The sequence below is a fragment of the Mustela putorius genome, unplaced genomic scaffold (assembly GCF_011764305.1).
Source record: "Mustela putorius furo isolate JIRA1106 unplaced genomic scaffold, ASM1176430v1.1 tig00003974_pilon_pilon_pilon, whole genome shotgun sequence".
NCBI classification, from domain to species: Eukaryota; Metazoa; Chordata; class Mammalia; order Carnivora; family Mustelidae; genus Mustela; species Mustela putorius.
Window position 1 is genome coordinate 16,281,484 of NW_025422117.1, and position 20,369 is coordinate 16,301,852.

At 32.5% G+C, this 20,369-nt stretch overlaps 1 protein-coding gene across 13 annotated transcripts in view; it reads left to right on the forward strand.

Moving 5' to 3' along the window:
* Positions 1-20,369, forward strand: part of MYCBP2 (MYC binding protein 2) — a 272,995-nt gene that overhangs the window by 73,167 nt on the left and 179,459 nt on the right. For 9 of the 13 annotated variants that reach the window (XM_013057218.2, XM_013057219.2, XM_013057220.2 and 6 more), the window contains exons 16-20: positions 966-1,111; positions 1,437-1,538; positions 9,794-9,901; positions 16,269-16,388; positions 17,696-17,777. In XM_013057218.2, the coding sequence (XP_012912672.1) occupies positions 966-1,111; positions 1,437-1,538; positions 9,794-9,901; positions 16,269-16,388; positions 17,696-17,777 (558 nt within the window). Of the gene's footprint in view, positions 1-965; positions 1,112-1,436; positions 1,539-9,793; positions 9,902-14,679; positions 14,787-16,268; positions 16,409-17,695; positions 17,778-20,369 lie in introns of those variants that run through there. The other 4 variants (XM_013057223.2, XM_013057222.2, XM_013057228.2 and 1 more) reach the window with 4 other exon arrangements.

The following is a 20,369-nucleotide window of genomic DNA, read 5'->3' on the forward strand; positions in this document are numbered from 1 at the left end:
TTCCCTCCCAATCCCATCTTGTTTCATTTATTCTTCTTCTACCCACTTAAGCCTCCATGTTGTATCACCACTTCCTCATATCAGGGAGGGAGACAAACCATAAGTGACTCTTAATCTCACAAAACAAGCTGAGGGTTGCCGGGGGGAGGGGGTTTGGGAGAAGGGGGTGGGATTATGGACATTGGGGAGGGTATGTGCTTTGGTGAGTGCTGTGAAGTGTGTAAACCTGGTGATTCACAGACCTGTACCCCTGGGGATAAAAATACATGTTTATCAAAAACAAAAAATTTAAAAAAAAAAAAATTTTTAATTTAAAAAAAAAAAAAAAAGTTAGTTGTTCACTGACTCTGTAGGCAACTTATGGAGTGTTCTTGTTCTCTTTATGTTGTAATCCAGTATCATACACTTGTTCACAACTGATAGGAACAGGACAAAGAAGACGATAAGGACCATGTAATTAATTGGACACAGTGAAAGGAGAGAATGAGAGATGATGGCATATAAAGGAGGGAGAGAAAAGGAGACATAACATATGAAGCTAGCAAGCTGAGCTCACTTACTGATGGCTAAACACACCTTCCTTAAGTTAGCTGGTGGAGAACAGTGTTTGTTTGGTAACTGCCCAACCCACCCAGACCATTTAATAGTAAGCTGCTGGTGCTTTACTAATTGTGGTAGCTTTTAAAATATTTGTTGATAGTGGTTTTGAGGATGGCAGAATCCATTTGTATTTTCTGTTGGAATATACCAGTTATACCTATGAGGAACTTAATAAACTCTTGTTTTTAGTTATTTCATCTGTACATACCTAGTCAGTTCTTTAAAATTGGCACATCCTGATCTGAAGGGGCGATTTCATTGTTGACTCATATAACTTAACTTCAGAAATCCTGAAAAGACATTAACAGAAAAGAGTTTTAAGGAAAGAGTAGAAGAATTTCAGTTAATTATTTTTATTTTTTAAGGATCTGTGGTTGTGGTTCTGGAGAATCTGGCTGTGCCGTGTGTGGGTGTTGCAAGGCTTGTGCAAGAGAGTTGGATGGTCAGGAGGCAAGACAAAGAGGAATTCTTGATGCAGTGAAGGAGATGATACCTTTAGATCTTCTCTTAGGTAATGTGATGGATTGTACTACGCATCTTGTCCTCAGCTCAGTAATTTATATTGGTATGTGCTAAAAAATTAATAGTTACCTATGCAATACTGCTTATATGGTAACTGACAGTATGTCAGTAATTAAAGGATAAGGCTCTTTTTCTCTTTTTGCTAAGATTCTTTGAGTAGAAATAATTTGTGTTTTCATCAGTGTTTTGTTAGATTTTACTTTCTTGAATTTCATATGGTTCTTTCATATCTATTATTGTATCTATCTATATATGGTTTTTTTTGTGTTTCTTTGTGGTTTTTTTTTTTTTTTTTTTTTTGATCCATCATTTAGCTGTCCCAGTGCCTGGGGTTAACATTGAAGAACACCTTCAGTTACGACAAGAAGAAAAACGACAACGTGTAATCAGGAGACACAGATTAGAAGAAGGAAGAGGTAAGATATAGCTGCAGAGGAAAAGTATATGAAAGTCCATTTTCTTACCCTATACTGAGACCACTGAAAGTTTATACAATAGGCTGACTTGGTAAGACATGGCAATTAAAATTAGTAAGATTATAGTAACATATGAAAGTCATGTGAAAATATTCAGGGTATTTACATTTGTGCTATTAGCATAGATTTAATTCAATATGATGTTTATGGAGTAAGTCAAGCATATTAAGAATTGTGCCATCTGCCAAGCATCAAAAACTATTAGCAATGGCAACTTTAAAAAATAATATATGAATTCTAAGAACTGGTCTTTCTCCCAGATTTTGGACCCATGATTATTATTTAACCCTAAACAACAAAAGTTTAATATAGTATTTTAATTTCCGTTTTCTTAGTCATCTATGATCATTTCCATTTGAGCATGGTCCTGGCATTCTTCTTTCAGTCCAGTGCATAATTATGTTTTTATATGTCTTTTTTTTTCCCCAAAAAAAGCTTATTCTGGTTATGTACAAGAAGGGTAAGTTGGAGAGTTTTGCAGGTTTTAATTGCAAAGATAGGTGTATTGTCTTTTTCTTATTGTTTATGACCATTTCTGAGCCTGAAAATACATTTCACTGTAGTTATAAGTAGATAGTAAAATACAGATATTTCAATATTCATCCAATAACAGAGATAAATATAAGTATTACTAAAACTGTGGGTTGCCCAGTAGAATCTCTTCTTTGTAGGATTAAGACAGATGGTTAAAGAGATCTGTGATTTTATTCCTCTGCCAGGCAAAATCTTGATTGGAAATACTGATACTGTTTATTTTAAATGCTTGTTAGAAATGACATGAGATTTGGTACATGAAATAAAATCTATTATCCATTTAGCCACCATTACAAATTTTTTCTAGGTACTTTTTTTTAACATAGACTGGAGTAATAAATGGAGTCTTAAAATATATAGCATGTATTGTAAATTCTATTTTTATTAAACTTAAGTTGTAGAACATGCTTGGAACTTGGAGACTATTCTTTCTAGGATCTGATAAACAATCTGATTAATTGATATAAGAATGTTTGCTGTTACCTTGGCTATGTTTACATAAAATTATCACTTTTAAAATTGATTTATTTTAATGAGAATGTAGATACTGTCATTATTTACATTATATAAATATGGGGAAAATTGTATATTAAATGTTTTATAGAAAATAGGGTAAAATTTAAGTTCTACGTCTTTATGACATTTGGTAATTGAGTGACAATTTCTTTTATTCAAATAATATGATTTGTTAAAGTTAAAATAATTATCAATGCATCTTTTTACTACCTGTTTTTTCTTTTTTGGGAAACACTGGGTTGAATCATATGCATTGACCTACAAAAACCAGCAATTTCTTATGTTGCAACCGAAGTACAGCAAGTCCTTATGATGATGTGTAATTGCTTGCTCTGTGTGTTGTATTAGTTTTTTTCTCCCTCTGTAAAAAAGCTTTTCTTCTCTAGCTGTAGTATATTTCTGCATATCAGAAGTAAAAGAACATTGATGATGCATTAGTTCAACGAAATTTTGTGATTGCAGAATATTCTTTTGCCATTTTTTTAAAAAATGTGTCATAGGCCTTAAAAACATAAACTCTAGTCTTTCAGAGGTTTTAAAAACTCTACTATTTAAATATTTACAGAGATTTTATTACTGTATCTGATCTTATAAACACAGACTTATGTTCTAGGCAATTGGTATATATATTATGACAAGTCCATTTCATCCTATGTCCTCAATATATAAAAAGACTTCTTTAGATTATTGGTGCATAGAAATTTTGTCTTTCTATTTTTTGGTTGAGCTCTTTCTCATACTTTTTTTTTCATTTTTGTTAAAACACAGTATTTAGTAAAATATGCAGAAAATATCTTTTCTTAATGGCTTAGGATCCTCATTATGGGCCTGAATTATGGCATTCGTTACCTAACATGGTACTGAAATATTAGAACCATGTCCTTTGCTTTGTACAACCTCCATGGTTACTATGGTATCATATAGTGAGAACACTTTACAGTATGCATGTGTTTCATTTAACACAGTGCAATGCAAAGAGAACCTTGTTTATACATTTTATTTTGTAAAAATACTTTTAAATAAGAATTTTAACTGTGTACCCATTTTTTTGTGTGTGTACCCATTTTTAAAAGTCAGACTACAGACTCTTATTCAATGATTTTAGGAAATTCTTATACCATATTAAATAATTGAAAACCAATATGGTGATATGACTCTTTTATGATATTATCTTTATATTTTTTCCCAGCACTCCCTTACCAGCAGTTTTATAAGAAAAAAAAAATGTGTACAAAGATATATCCACACTTGCATAGGGGAAAAACCAGAAAGGTAGATACCAAAATGTTAGTAGTAACTTTTCCTGAAAAGTGAGTTTAGATGTGATTTTTGTTTTGTTCTTTACAGTGTATTTTCTAAATAATCTCCAATGTGTGTATTACTTTATAAACAAAATAAGAGTTATGTTTTTAAAACTTAAGCCGTTGTTTCTTAAAAAGATAAAGACTAGTTCTAAGATGTTTATACTTTACCTTTGCTTTTTAAAAAATATTTTTATTTTAATTGGATGGAGGAATGTCTTTCAAATACTGTGCTTTTCATTATGTTAGAATGGTGGTTCTCAAAGTAGTCTCAAAGGGACTAGTGTCACTGAGCACTTGTTAGAGTTGCCTGTTCTCAGGCTCCACCTCAGACCCACTGAGTCAAAAATTCAGGGAGCGGAGCCTAGCAAACTGTGTTTAAACAAGTCTAGGTAATTCTGTTGGTGCTAAAGCACAAGAACTCCTATTCCCAGGCAGTGGTGTTCATAGTTGCTTGCATGCATCTTCTGCAGCAGAATACCAGGCCTGTGTCCGAATGTCTGCATTCTGCTAAAGAGCTAGAGAGAGTTGTTTGTTTTGTTTTGCCTTAATGAGGAAGACAAAACAAAGTAAAATAAATTTTTAGTATTCCAACTGCCACACATACCTATATTTTTTTTTCCTTGGCCTTTTGGTATCTTTTAGTTACTAATAACTTAGTGATAAGTTAATAATTGTACTCATTAATAATTGGCTTTTACCTATGTTGAAATTTCTGAACTTCAAGATTAGATTATATCAAATTATTTAACTTGATTTATCTGTCTCATTGTATTTATTAAGTTTGTGTTATTTCAAAGTTGATCAGGATTTTAGGACCTGGTTCTTGTATTAAAGATTTGCTCAGCCTCAGGACTATTCATGTAATTTAGTTGCTGCTATTTGTGACACAGTCTTACAGAGTGGAGTGTGCTATTGAAACCTGAAAGAACAGTGTTAATACTGTACTTTTATTAATTTGGAACTTAGTCTTTAGATTTTTTTATATTCTTTTAGTATAATTTTTTTCCTTAAATGTATATTCTTAGTTACCAGTGTATTCATTTACGTATTTTATTTCAGTGATATGTGTGGTAAGTTTTAGCTTTTTAGGTTATATAGGGTTGATTGATATTTAAATGCTCTGAGTCTTATATTAACTTTAATGGTGAAATGCTTGTTCAGTGGAATTTTTTCAGTAGAACTCTCTTAACTCATCAGAAGAACTACTGGGTAATTGTATCAATGAATGAACTTAATCTTTGTATTCCTTCTCAGCGCTCTCTTGTAAGGAACACCAAGCTCAAATAATGTTGGCTACTTTTACTTCTTGCTTTCCCCCTGAATGTAATCAAACTTTGATAATTGGGAGCTATAGATGGAGTGAGCTTATGTCTGACTTGCCTGGGAGTCCCGTTTTACATTGACTGTCCAGGCCCTTTTCCTCTCAATAGTTTCACTTGGGTATCATGTTCTGTGGTTAGCAAAGCTGTATGGCATGACCGTTCAGAGCATAGGTTCTGAAATTAGGCTTTGGTTCAGATCCTGGCTTCTTAACTTTTACTGGGGGTGTATGATTCTGGAATTTAACCACTCTGAACCTCCCTTTTCTTACCTTTAATAAGCAGTACATACAATGAAGATTACATACAATGTAATAAGATAACCACTGGTAGAATTTTGGTGTACGTTGTTCCAGTTTTTTTCTGTGTATATTTTTTTGTTGAGTTATCGTACATCATTTCATACTGTGATACATACGGGTGTCCTGTTTTGTTTTTGTTTTTGTTTTTGTTTTTTTCCCCTTGATATTCTATTAGAAAAAAATTTTTGGTGCTTTATTGCAGTGCCATTTTAAATTAATACAGGAATATAGGTCAAAAGTTTTTCACAAATCTATCCTTTAACTTATTTCTTTTATTATTTTCTCTTTATTTTCTAACCAAGTTTTATACATTTCCAGTTAAATCACTGACAGTTTTGTTTTACATATTTGGTTAATGTGATAGTATATGCATTTTTATATCTTGCTTATATTTTTTCTCTTACCTTCCCATTCTTTCTGCCAAGCAAATGGAGTTTAGTCTAATAAGTATACTTCCATATACCATATATACATTTACTCCATTATAGTATATCTACACATATATCTACTGTGCTGATATCTATGCATGTGTGAAAGTATAGGCAAATGTTTATTTACAAAAGTGGCATTGTATTATAGATACAATTCTTTGCAGCATCTTTTTCTCATTTTACATCATGAACACACACTAAATTAGTAAATATGGATCTACTACATTCTATTTAAGAGCTATATAATAGTTTGTAATATGGCTGTACTGCAGTTTTTTTCAGCCATTATTTTGTTGATGGACATTTAGGTTATTTTCAAGTTTTTATGTTGTTTTTTTTTTACAATAAATATTCTTTATTCCTTTTTTTTTTTTTAAGATTTTATTTATTTATTTGACAGAGAGAGAAAGAGAGATCATTGGTAGGCAGAGAGGCAGGCAGAGGTGGAGGGAGAAGCAGACTCCCTGCTGAGCCAGAGAGCCTGATGCAGGGCTCCATACCAGGACCCTGAGACCATGACCTGAGCGGAAGGCAGAGGCTTAACCCACTGAGCCACCCAGGCACCCTTTCAGTAAATGTTCTTAAACTTATATAGCCATATTGGAGTTTTTGCTTATATAGTAGAGTTTCCCAGAAATAGAATATCTGGGCCAGAGAGTTTTTATGTTTTAAATTTTAACAGATATTTCAAATTGTTTTTGAAATATTACAGGAGTTCATCTTCTCAAGACTAACATCTGAAAGTGGTGTTTTCTTCTAGCATCTAATGCATTATTCCTCTTAATTAAAAAAAAATGATGAAGTGTCATCTCATTGCTGATTTAAATAGCACAAAAGCACTTACTGCATAATAATCATACATAAAGATTTCCTGGGGCGTCTGGGTGACTCAGTCGATTAAGCATCCAACTTTTGACTTCTACCCAGGTCATGATCTCAGGATCCTGAGCTTGAGCCCTGCATCAGACTAGCACTCTTGTGGGGAGCCTGCTTGAGAGTCTCTTTCCTTGTCCCTCTTCTGCCCCTCCCCCTGCTCATGTGCTCATGCTCTCTCAAATAAATAAATAGATCTAAAAAAAAAATTGCTCTACAGCCTCATGTTCCCTATGTCCATTTTTTTCTCATATCTGTGAACCTTTGGAGTACCACTACCTCTTTAAGTTTTAGCTTATGTGGTATTTTCTGTTCTTGTACCTGAAACTTCCTACATTCCCATCCTTAAGGTTTGCTGGCTGCCCGTTCAGTGTGCTTAATTTTCTGGTAGCCCACAGTCATAATGGCTTATTGAGTTGTGTGTAAACTTACCCTCCCTCCCCTCCCCACATTAGACTGCAAACTTCAGAAAGCAGAGATGGTGTCTTGTTTTTCCAAGATTTCCCAGGACCCAGGGTAATGCCTGAAATTGGTCAGTACTTAATATATTCTTGTTGACTAATTGAGAACATTTTATGACATCTCATTACCTCTACAATAATGTTTCATGGTAGAAAAAGATTGTAATTATCTGTTTTTCATATGTATCTGCAAACTCATTTCCCACCACTCTCTGCTTCATAACCCTGCACTCCATCCATTTCAGCGATATGTGTTTTTAATGACTATACAATATTGTTTACCTCTGCTTCCTTTTATAAATCCTGTTTCTTTTGCCTGGAATGCCCTCTCTTTCCTTCCTTCTCTCTTGGCAGACTTTTTCTCATTCTTTCACCCCTGTTGATAGGTCACTTTTCATCCTTCAGAATGTGTACAGATTTCCTTTATAACATTTATCCCAACACATTGCAATTCTTAGTTTTGTTATTTCTGTCTTCCCTAATGGACTAAATTCTAATGAGCTCTGTGTCTTTGTCATAATAACATACATGATACCTGGTGTCTGTTACATTAAAGACAAAAAATGGTGAGTAAGTAAATGACTGAACTATGTTTATAAGAAAAATTATTGTAGTCCTTGGAACACAAATATTTTAGAACCTCATAGCTTGATATTATAAGTGGTGAATTAAATTGAGGTCAGATGTATACTTCCTCAGCATGATTGCCTTTGGGCCTTCTAAATTTTTGTACCAAGAGACTCTAAAGAGATTGAAGTTAGTAAGAAGCTAAATAACTATGAATATTATGGGTATAATATTTTTATGGGAAGAAACAGTATCTCAGGAAGACCATAGAAATCAGAAAAGAGTAATGTAACTTAATATTACTGTCATTTTTATATTTACAGTTCTTTGCAGTAGTTGGAAAGTATTGGATGCTTTTTAGACTGGTTTATATTATTTGCTTTAGTAAATTAATTGAAAAATGTTATGTGGAAGAAATAAGACATTTTACCTTGAAAATAATTGCTGCTGCATTCTAGGAAATAATATTTAATTTTTGTTAACTTTAAATTAGCATATTTCTATCTGTAGTAGTCATAGAATATATTACTCTTGATTTTTCATAGAATTGGGGATGCCTGCATTTTTGCCTGCATTTTTATGTATATCTCAAGACATAATTAAAATATATTTCTTCTACCAATTTTTAATATTTAATGAAGGGTACTTTGTTGAATTTGCATTTGTCAAATTTTATCATAGGATCGTATTTTGTTGATATTTATTTTGTTCCATTGTTAGAAAAATTAATTACCGTTGAAGAGGTGTAGAGAATCATGAAAACTGGCTTTAGTTAAAAATATTCAGTGCTTATATATTCTCAGTTTCCTTTTCGAATACTAGTAACCTTAGAGTATTTTGAAATTTGCAGGCATTTTTGATGTTACTCAAACTTAAGGAAAGTATAGTTCAATTCTATAAGAAAAGAACAGAAGTTTTAAGATACAACTTACAATTTTCCCTTTTTAAGCTAAAGGATAGTAGGGAAAAGCAAATTAAATTTTTATTGAGATTAATTTTGCTATTTTTTTTTTCTTGAATATAAGTGGAAATAACTATAATCTATATGAATGTGCATTTGTATATGTGTGTATGTACATAGTGGAGCTTCAGAAAGATATAATTTTATCAGAGAATTATTAATATTCCAAAAATGTTACTTGGGTTAGATTACCCTCTTAAGCATCAATACCTTGTTTCTGATTTTGTATATGTTGTTACAGAAATCATATTTGAAGTTAGATTTATTCTTTTCGGAAAATTAAATACAACTTCTGTAATCCTGTCTTTACAAAGTAGTGATTGTATATATATATATATATATATGCATGTATATGAATGTGTGTCCATATATGTATATGTATATATCATATCATAGTAATTTTTGGTTTTGTTTTGTTTTTTTGCTGTCTTGTTTTCCTACCTGTATGGCAGAATGTTAATGTAGTTAAGTCAATAATATTTATCTTGGTTTTGTAGCAAGACTGATGTGGATATTAAAGTTTGAAAACCTTGTTAAAATTTAATCATTTTAAAATTAGTTGGTTTTGTTATTTTAATAGGAAAGATATTGTTGTCTATAAATGTTTGGTTTACTAAGCTTGAATATATATATTAAAAATATAAGATTTTTTTAATTGAACTTTCTGATTATGTACTTGAGACTTTTCATACCTACATGATAATTTTATGAGGTAAAAGAAATTTTACTGTATCAACTGTAGTTCTGATATTAACACTTGGGTGTGGAATGGGGTTGGGGATTAATGTGGGGAAATTGGGAGAAAAGTATAATGTCTAAAACAGTAAAGAATAAATTTCCATGCTTTTAGTTTGAATTATTTTTTATTCATTGTAGTGTTTTCATTTTGTGAGCTTTTCTATGCACATACAAAATGTTTCTCCTCAGGCCCCCTTGTATTTGCTGGTCCTATTTTTATGAACCATCGAGAACAGGCTCTAGCCAGACTCAGATCCCATCCAGCTCAGCTAAAGCATAAACGGGACAAGCACAAAGGTATTTGGTCTTCCTTATCGATTAGGTGGGATACTTCCCCAGTTTCTTCCACTCATTTGAATTTTGTCTCTGGGAAAATGCACAAACCTAATTCTTCTACTTGGCTTCTTTCATTATATAGCCTGAGGAGAAAGAACATGATGAAAGATGTACTGTTTGTCAATGGCTGTCAGTCTCATTCCTTTTTATTTGTTAACTTTAATAAGACATTTTGCAATGTTTCTTTTTCCTTACCTTTTCTTTTCCAATTTCATAAAGTTGAGGGAAGATGGAAAAATAATTATTGCTTTCTGTTTTTATCCTTTATTATTTGCTCTTCAATGACTGCTATCAGACGTTTTATAGTACTTTTTAAAAAATGTTTTAGAATTAACAAAATTACTAAATTCAGTGTATAAAGTGATAATGAGTTGATTGCTGTTATACTTTTCCATTGTTTTAACATTAAAGTTTATATACACAACACACACAAATTATTTGGTATTTGAGGGTTAAATGCTGATAGGTGTAAATAAAGAGTTATTATATCGACCTATTCTAGTCCTAGAAAACTGTCAGAGGTCTAGACAAGTCTGTGAGTTAACTAAGAATCTATTTCTGTGTAATTCTTTGAGATCTTATAGCTCTGGATTAATTAGACATATCCCTAAAGCAAACTTATTTTCCTTTAAACTACAGGTATGGGTCAACTAAGATCAGGAAAGAATTTAATGCAGAGTATTTATAAATTTATATATAAATTCTGCCTTGAATCCTGGTGTGTGTACCAGGGCTCTTTGATAAATATAACTTCCAGTTGCTGCTTTCTTAAATGCTCAGAATATATCCCACAAAATAGAATACGAAGTTTTAAAAACATACATTCCATATAGACAACTTAACCTGTTTTGTGTTTTATTTTTCCTTTGCTGCAAGACTCTTATAAACTAATTTTATTTTTAAACTTTCATATGCAATATATTATATTTAACTTTATTTACATTTGCTTCTCTCAATTTATCAGCTTGCCACTCAAAGCAAAACCACAAAACAAAACAAACAAAACCCCTCTTATTAATCAAAGTATTGGTAGAGCACTTTTTAAGATATATTCTACAGAAATAAAAATTGAGGATATTTTAAATCTAACATGATTAACTATAGGAAAAGTTGTGATTGCTTCATTTATTGAGTGCTCTAATAATGCCATAAATGTTTAAATCTAAGGAATGATATTTGGGGTATACTATGGGTCAGTTATTTTATTGCCAGAATTTCTGATCTCATATTTTATACTATGCTACTATTAGGATGGATTTTTCTCAGTTGTCTTTTTTTTTTAAACCCCAATTAAGGAAAAGTGGAATTTTTCTAGTACTTTACCTGAGGTTAAATGTCCACATTTCATGAAGCAGTTTAAAACTTTTTCAGCTCCATGTTAGTTTCTTATGGCCAAACATCATACATTTTTGCAGAATTTGAAAATGAAATGCTAAGTGAAGACTAGGGTTACAAATTTAAAACCGACTTTTCACAGTGTCTACATTGAGTAGCTGTAGCAGTTACTCAACAATAACTGGCCTTGCTGCCATCTTATCTACTATTGGCTTATTTTATAACAATACTGTGTTTTTGTAGCAACCTCTTTAGAAGGACTTACTTGTGGTATTACAGTATACAGCCAGTTGTGTGTATGTATATGTGTTTTTATCAGGTTTGGTAGAGTGAAACAGTTTCATCTCTTTACCACCAAAATGAATTTAAAGTGTAAGTAAGTAATATTTTATCAAATGGTGCTTTATTTTACATAAAGAGTATTAACTTACCACTCACTAATTCCTGTACACCCACAAACTCTCTCTACCTATTCTCTTAGCATTCACTATTCCTGTCATTTAATCATCTCCCACGTACTCTGCTTTTAACTCTTGCTACATATAATCACGTTCTTTTAATAAATTTTTCCTACATATGATTTTCTCTTTTTTTCTTACCCTGTTTGTCTTCCACGAGAAATTTACTATATTAATTGCTGTGTTCTGTCTTTCATTTAATTATATTGGTGGTACAGATTGTCAGATGGTAATAGATAAAATTGTCTTGACTATCACTTTTTTGTGGAGGTGTGTGGAGGGTAAGAAATGTGGATTTATTGTTAACCAGGAGTGGGTTCTGAGCTGAAAAGTTGGAGAGCTTCTGGCTGACTGGAGAAAATTCAGAGAAGGTCACAGAATCCAACCTTTTATAGGCAGATTTTGACTGGAGGGAAACTAGACTATATAAGGCTCAGTTAATAAGTATAACATATAATCCATAAAACATATAGTAAGTTATTTTAAAAATGTAACCATAGACCATATTTCAAACAGATAACTGGATTAACATTTGTTTCAGCTATTCAGTGCCTTACATAGAAAAAGATTTTGATGTAGTACTCCTAGTTAGGAACATCTGAATTGCTCTGGAGACAGTCTTGAAATCTGGCTTGGGGTGACTAATATGAAACCCAAAGGCTCACTGATAAACATCTTTGTGTATTTTATACCTATTTTCTGTTTAGAAATGGTGTGGTGTAATGGAAATTATATAGCCTTTGGAATTAGATGTCAGTTTTAGTCCTAAATTTGTCATTTTTTAGAACTATGTGGCTGTTCAGAAATTTCATGATCTCTTTGGCTTCAATTTTCCTTTTTTTAAAAGATAAGAATGATAATTTGTAACTGATTATGTTGATTTAAAGATTTAATTAAGATATATATGTATGTGTATATGTATGTATATGTATGTGTATATATACATATATATTCTTGGAATTCTTTGCTTTCTCTTTTAGAATTATCCAAAAGCACAAAATTTGAGATTTGTTAAAGATATAATTAATTTCTTTTTAGAAAAGATTTAAGATGTCAGCCATTTGATGGTTGTAAAATAGATGATCAAACTCCAGAACTGCCCTACTACTTATTACTTTGGGCTGGTTACTTAACCCTTCTAAGCCTCAGTTTTCCCAGTTGCAAAGTAGAGTAACAATACTGATATCATCAGTTGTTGTACTGATTTTTAAAAAGCAACAGTAATGAATATTGATTGAACACTTTTTATATATTATATAGGAGCTTGTGAGGTAGTGTACACTATTGCTATTTCATAGATAGAAGTTAAAGGTTTAAAGAAGGTCCAGTGTTCAGTTGTCATACAAGTAGCAAATGGTAGAGCCAGAATTCCAATTCAAGTCTCTTAGTCTTCAGTGCCCAAAAGCACTTCTTCACTGTGGTATTTAAATATTCATTGTGTAGTACAAAGTAAGTGCATAGCTAACTGTATTTGTTAAGTGCTCTGCTGTTTTCTTTTAGTCATTTTGTTCAAAGTACTCACTGTGTTCTGTGCTACGTTTTATGATATGCATGACTATAAGATTACTCAAAAAAGTATAGATTGAGGTAAATATTAAAATTAAAAGTTAGAGCCCTTTAGATATTGAATCTTCTTATCTCTCTGTGTGTACACAAATATGCATAAATAATGTAGCATATATATACACACAATATTTTAATTATATCTGTCAAACTTTATAGCTGTGTTATAGTTTCATTATCACATAGATGGACAAACTTATAGTGGGGAAAATGCAGATACGCTTATATCTACATGGCCAATTATAAGAATATTCAGATCTAATTATTTTTCCAGCAAATCTGAGATTATGTTGCTGCTCATTATCACTTTATTGAATAATGAGGAGAATTAATCTTGCTAAATTTCACTTCCTGATTCTTGAATTGACACTGAATTTTTAGCTGCGAATCAGGTACCCTTTTATTCTTTGATGACCTGTAAATTTCTAAACTGTTAGATGTTTACTTGATTTTTTAACTGACATCAAATACGAGATACAAATATGTATTTTTGAAATTCTTCCACTGCTGCTGCTAATGATAAAAAACTTCATCTCCTTTTTTTTTACTTGTTATGTTTTCACCATTTATAATAATTGAGAGATTATTTAATGTAGTTAGATACAGGTTTGTTTGGATGAACTTGAACAAAATGTTCCTCGTATTATTTTTACCTTTAAATAATAACTGTTACTCTTTTAATCACTATGATTTTAATCAGTAAATTACTAGGCTTCTTCTTCTTCTTCTTTTTTTTTTTTTTCTTTTTGTCTCCTTCCCTGATGCTGTACCTCTATTGTGGGATTTGTATCTATATTTATTAATCTCTGAATCACAGGAGAGGGCAAAATGCTAAACTCAAAGGTAAAAATTTCTAATTAAGCATCAATACATTTATATAAAGTAATATGATACTTGTAATGTTGAATTTACCTAAGTCTGACAAAATCCCGTGAACACAATATGTTTTCTCTGTTAAATTAGATCTGGTTTTAATAATTAGATATTTTTACCAGTTGAGATCAAGCTGTAAAATTTCTATACATCTGTCATCTTATATAGTTTTTAGACAATATTTACTCCTTTTTGTATAAGGCCTTGTTTGTATTAACGGTTCCACTGTCTTTCAAGATGAGGAGTCTCGGAACTAAGACTGTGCTTCATTTTGGATGGAGTTAACAAAATGTTGTGATTTTTTTTCTTTTTAGCCCATTCATTCTTGCAGATTTAGTTTGACACACCCATATTAGGTAATTTAGCAAAAGAGGAATCCTATTCTTTATCCTATTATAGTAAAACCTCTCACTAATTCAGAATTTATTATACTTCAGATGCAGTATTTGTGATCTTTTTTGAGTAAAAAATTCAAAGTAATTTCTTCCTCTGAATTTTCAGGGTCATACTTATAAGGGGAAACCTGTCTAAAATCACTAGCTTTTCAAACCAAGGGCTCAAGAAATGAAGGATTCCTTCAACGTGCCTTCAACCTCTGGGTCCAGCAATTAATTCTTGTATGTTAAAGGACTTTTATGTTTATGGTACATTTTTATGTAATATAGGCCTATTTTGAATTATAATGTAGGTAACCACATTTTGTTTATTGTAGCACTTAGTTTAATCTGTAAACTGTACTGCTTGAAGATACTAGACAGAATTTTTACCTAAATGTTTTATGATTAAGAAAGACCTTTTCAGTAAGTCATATGGACCAACCTATTCTATGTTATTCCGAATTAGTGAGGTTTTACTGTCCTAGTGTTATAAAGAGTTTAAAGATTTTTAAAATAATAGGATGTTATTTAGTTATAAAAAGGAAACTCATAATTTAGGCCAGTCTTATCTTACCTGGATCATTACTAAAGGTTAGAAATACTATATAAAAGAAGAAAGGGTAATATTGAACATAAAAGGATTTGATGTTATTCTGTCTAGCATTCTAAAATGGGCAATAAAAATTCAGATGTCATTAAAAATGTATATAGATCCACATGTGTATCTGCATATTATACACACTTATTTAGAGTTGCTATTCCACAAGGAAGTGGCTTATACTAGTTGACCTTTTGAAATTCCTTCCAGATTTACATTTATTCCAAGTGTAAGGAATTTGAATCTTGATAATACAGAGATCATATTTTAGTTGGTATATAGTTTTAGATTAGGAAAAATGAGTTGTCTCCTTTATTCACACTTTCCGGACTAAAGTTTTAGATCCTGGAATGTGGTTTTTGTTTTATGGTCAGAATGCCAGAATATTTAAGTTAAATGTAAAAAATAGGGGTGGAGAGAAATGTTTGAAGCAAGTTCGAGAGGGAAAGAAAGAAGAACTGAAACGGAAAGGTTTGGTTGAGAGTAGTGTTTGGGGGCTAGAAAAAGACCACAAAGTAGAATGGCTAAGGAGCAGGGTGGGACAGGAAAGATGAATAAGAGCCAGCCATTGGATTACAATATATTGGATAAAGCTCTTTGGTCTTTATACATTTTTTTAAAGTTCAATTGATGGAATACTGATGGACAGGGTAGCCTTTCTGAGATGTATATATGAAATCTAAGTCATTTAAAAGTCAACTAGGAACTTATTTTTTAAGTGGCTGGTACTAACACTATTACTGAGTTTAAAATAATTGTTAAGTGACTTTGCATGCAGTTATTTTTATGCAAACTAAATTTTCCCATGTAAACTATTTAGAATTCTGTTAAATATATAATTTAATGACCCATTTACATTACATAACTGACTAGCTTAATAGGTTTTATCCATAACCAAATCTTTTCTGTTTTTATTGATTTAGTGATACTTGCAAACAGAAATATATAGTATATCTTTCCAAAATTCCTTCTTTACAGGTAGATTCTTGATCTGTCACTTCTAACAGCTGCAGATTCTTGCTTATTTCTCTTAACATTTTTCTCTTATTCTTCCATAGTAAACTGATTGAAAGTTTTATTTTGAAGATGAATAATGGCTTAATCACAAATTATAACACTTACAGATGGAAGTGGAGAACGAGGAGAAAAAGATGCCAGCAAAATCACAACATATCCTCCAGGCTCTGTGCGATTTGACTGTGAGCTCCGAGCAGTACAAGTCAGCTGTGGATTTCACCATTCAGGTAGCAGCTGGAACTTTAGGGTATAACTGCATTTTTATAATTGTGCTAAATAACTTAGTTGTTTGGTTTTGACAAATGCAGTCTACTAAGTATGTGTTAAAAGCTGTAGTATGACAATTTCTCTCAAATCTGTAAAAGCTTTGTATTTGTTACAGACACTGTGGCATGATAGAATGTACTTGTCTAGAGATCTGGTTTTTAATCTGTCTTCTGATGGACTTATTTTATAATTCAATTAATGAAACTGCTGAAGATGAAATAATCTCTAAAATTCCTTTGCTGTCTAGGATTCTGTGATTTTTACCACCTGGTCCCATATTTTGCTGCTGTTCAATGAAACATATGTATCAACATATTTCTTAAAATGTAGAAAATAATTAAACTCTTAGTAAATTACTGACATTCGACCTATATAGCCTAGGTTGTACTGTTCAACCTTTATAAAAATAAAAAATGTTTAATTCTTTCTTTGGTACTAAATGTATTTCCTTATTTGACAAGCATTGACAGATATTAAAATTACAACATTTCACTGAAGTTGTGCATAATTGTACAGAGCTCAAACCCATGTGCTGCCTATATAATTATCCTAGATATGAGAGAACATTATTTTCTATGGAATTTTCTACTCATTATTAAAAAGGTTTTACAGTTGGCCCAAACTGGTATCTTATAAAATATTGATATTATTAAATGGCATTTATAAGAATTTTAATGTATTATATAAAACATTGTACATTTTTATAATCTATACAAATATTTTACAGAACTAAAATTATACTATATTACTAAGTATAAATTTCCTGTGATTCAATTACCCATTTTTTTTTTTTTTAAGTTTTTGTTTTAAACATTTTGTCCTCATGTGACTAGGGCACTCTTTAATCCCCATTACCTATTTCATCTATCCTTCCACCCACCTCCCCTCTGGTAACCGTCAGTTGGTTCTCTGTAGTTAAGATTCTGTTTTTTGCTTTGTCTCTCTCAATCTCTTTTTTTCCCCTATGCCCATTTGTTTTGTTTCTTGAACGCAACATAGGAATGAAATCATATGGTATTTGTCTTTTTCTGACTTTCTCTTACTCTCTACGTCCATCCATGTCGTTGCAGATGGCAAGATTTCATTCTTTTTCATAGCTGAATAATATTACATTGTATATATATGTATATTACATATTCTTTATCTATTCATGTCAATTACACATTTTAATGGCTCTGTAAATTTTACATAGTGTATATTATACTGCTTTCAGTATTGTTATGACAAATAAAAATACATATAATAAAGCTGTATATTTTGTTTTCAGTGGTTTTAATGGAAAATGGAGATGTCTATACGTTTGGATATGGGCAGCATGGGCAGCTAGGACATGGAGATGTCAATTCCAGGTACTAGGACTTTTTGTTTGAAGATACGTTTTCTTTTTTTTCTTTCTAAATATTTATTTCTATACTTGAAATCGTGTTTATGCCATTGTTTTGCAAAATGTGGCCCATAAATCATTGGTGGATCTTGATTTTGTGGTTGAGTGCTTTTGTGGAGATAGATGATTTTGTGGCTTCAGAAGAAATATTGATTTACATTTTATACATTTAAAATAGAAGAGTGACTATGATTATCACAAAATTCTTCCATATTCTTAGTAATTATTATTTTCTTAAAGGCTGTTCATAGCAATAGAAAAGACAGTGGATATCCCCAAATTGCATTTTTAAATTACATTTTTAATTGCATTTTTAAAAATCAGTGGATTCATTCATATCCCTTAATGTTGTCAGTTTTGAAATTTTGATCTAATATTAACATGAAATCATAGAAGCATTTTGATAATCTTTAAACAGAACCTGCAGTCTCTCAGAGGAAACTGACTTATCCGGAATAGTAAAGAACTATTGGTGGTGGAGACTATCAAATATTGCCTTATATTCCTTCTTCCCTGCCTCATTTGGGAGGAGAGTTTTTGTTGGTGACATGACTATGCAGTAAAGACTTCATTTTCCTGCTTCCATTGCTGCAGGATATAGCCGTGTGAATTAAAATGTGCTTTGGAACCATGCTGTTAAAGGGGAGGGAAGTACTCTTCCACTTCCTGTCCTTGCTTCCCAGCTTGTGGCCTGGAATCTATGTGTAGTGGCAGGAACTGGAGAAGTCGATGCAGCAATCATAACTTCGAAACCACACATTGAGACTGGCAGAGCTACAAGACAAAGAGAGTCCGAGTCCCTGACACCGTAGAATTGCCACATTGGCTTCTTACAAGTGGATGCTCAGCTGAGAGAGAAATAAACTTCTATCTTGTTTAAGTCCTTGTTACTTTGGCTTTCCTTATGCCAGCTGAATTCATTTCCTGCTTAATAATAGAAGTGAGAATGCTTTTGGCTGAAAGTATAGAAAATCTATCTTTATTAGTTCAGGACTTCAAGAAGAGGTTATTAAGACAGGATGTCATGTGCAAAGGAGTCATTGGGAGAAAGCTCCTGTGGAAGATGAAAGGGAAAAGCGCAGGAATAAGCAGGGAAAACTGTCAAACACAATGCAGATCTGACCCTGTGAGAGGAAAAAAGGAAGAAGGATAGAGTAGGAACTGTCTAGAGTGAAGTGCAGTTCTGAGAGAGGAGTTTCAGGCAGGCAGTGTGGTGTCCTTAAGCTGAGGTTGCCCTTGGAGAAGCCCCATATCGGGCAGGATGGTCAAGCATTATACCTTACCATGCTCAGACATGGCTGATAGCAACCTAGGGGAGAAGAATGGCCTCATGGATCCAAAGGGACAGCATCTCAGCTCTGCTCCCTGAAGTAGGTTGTCAGAGGTCTCCATGATCCACGTATATGGCTGCCTCACCATTGAAACCAGCCTAATTGATTAAGCCTGGAGATATGTACGGCAGCTTCAGGCCAGACTTGACTTACTCTGATTCATTTTGCCATAAGAACCTTCTTTCTTTTGTGAATCTCTACTCTGCCTCTTTCTCCCTTGTACTTTTAAGATACCTGCCAGAATCAACTGGGTGTGTATGGTTTCTCTTTTATGTACAGTGAATTACTCTAGTCCTTAAGTAAAATCCAGAATTTTCACTCTGTTCTGAAACCACCCCATTACTCTGGCAGGGATGCAGTTATTGCCATTTATATGGTAAAGACCAGTGATTCTTAATCCTGGCTGCACACTGGAATTACCTAGGGAACTTCAGAAATCCTATGCTGGATTCTACCTCTAAGAAGAATATGTTGGGAGTTGCGGGTAGGGTGGAGGTGGATGGAGGCAGCAAGGGCAGTGCTGGATAGGATCAAGAGGTTTTTCCTAAAAGCTGTCCATACTCTAATGTGCATCAGGATTAAGGTCGGTTCACTGTTTGTCCCTCATGGGTAGGGTCAGATCCATTTGCAGTGCACACAAAATGGGTATGAAATGGCATAACCTTAGTTACTTTGATGAATGTTGTTGCTAATGAGAAGAGATAATTAAGGAACCATTAAGTTGAATTTCTTAATAAATGTAGCATCCATTTAATATTCTTGTCAAGAGATTTGTAAAGCGGTCACAATCTTTTTCCTTTTATTTAAATGTTTTAATTCTAGTTAACAAACGCTACTGCAATCTTAATGACCAATATCGTGCTTAGAAAGAGAGCAAAAGGTCTTTGGCAGAATCAGTTTCTCAGATGTCACTGGATATGACGTTTGAATATTGGACATTGGACAGGGTAAAATATCAGTGGTTTGCAGGGTTGAGCAGTTACTGTCACAGGTGTTAGAAGGCAACATATATTTTGCTTTATAGTTGAATGACATCAGTGATATGCAGAGACTGAGTCAGAGTTGTAATTTGTATGGGGAAGAATTTGTCAACTTTTCTGTTTTTCACTGAGGCTCATTACACAGAAGAGGGTTTATCATCATCTTCATTGTCATCATCATCATTGTTGCTCATGTTGATAATTTTGTAGTCATGGTATAAGCTGAGAAAAGTGCATTACAGTTAG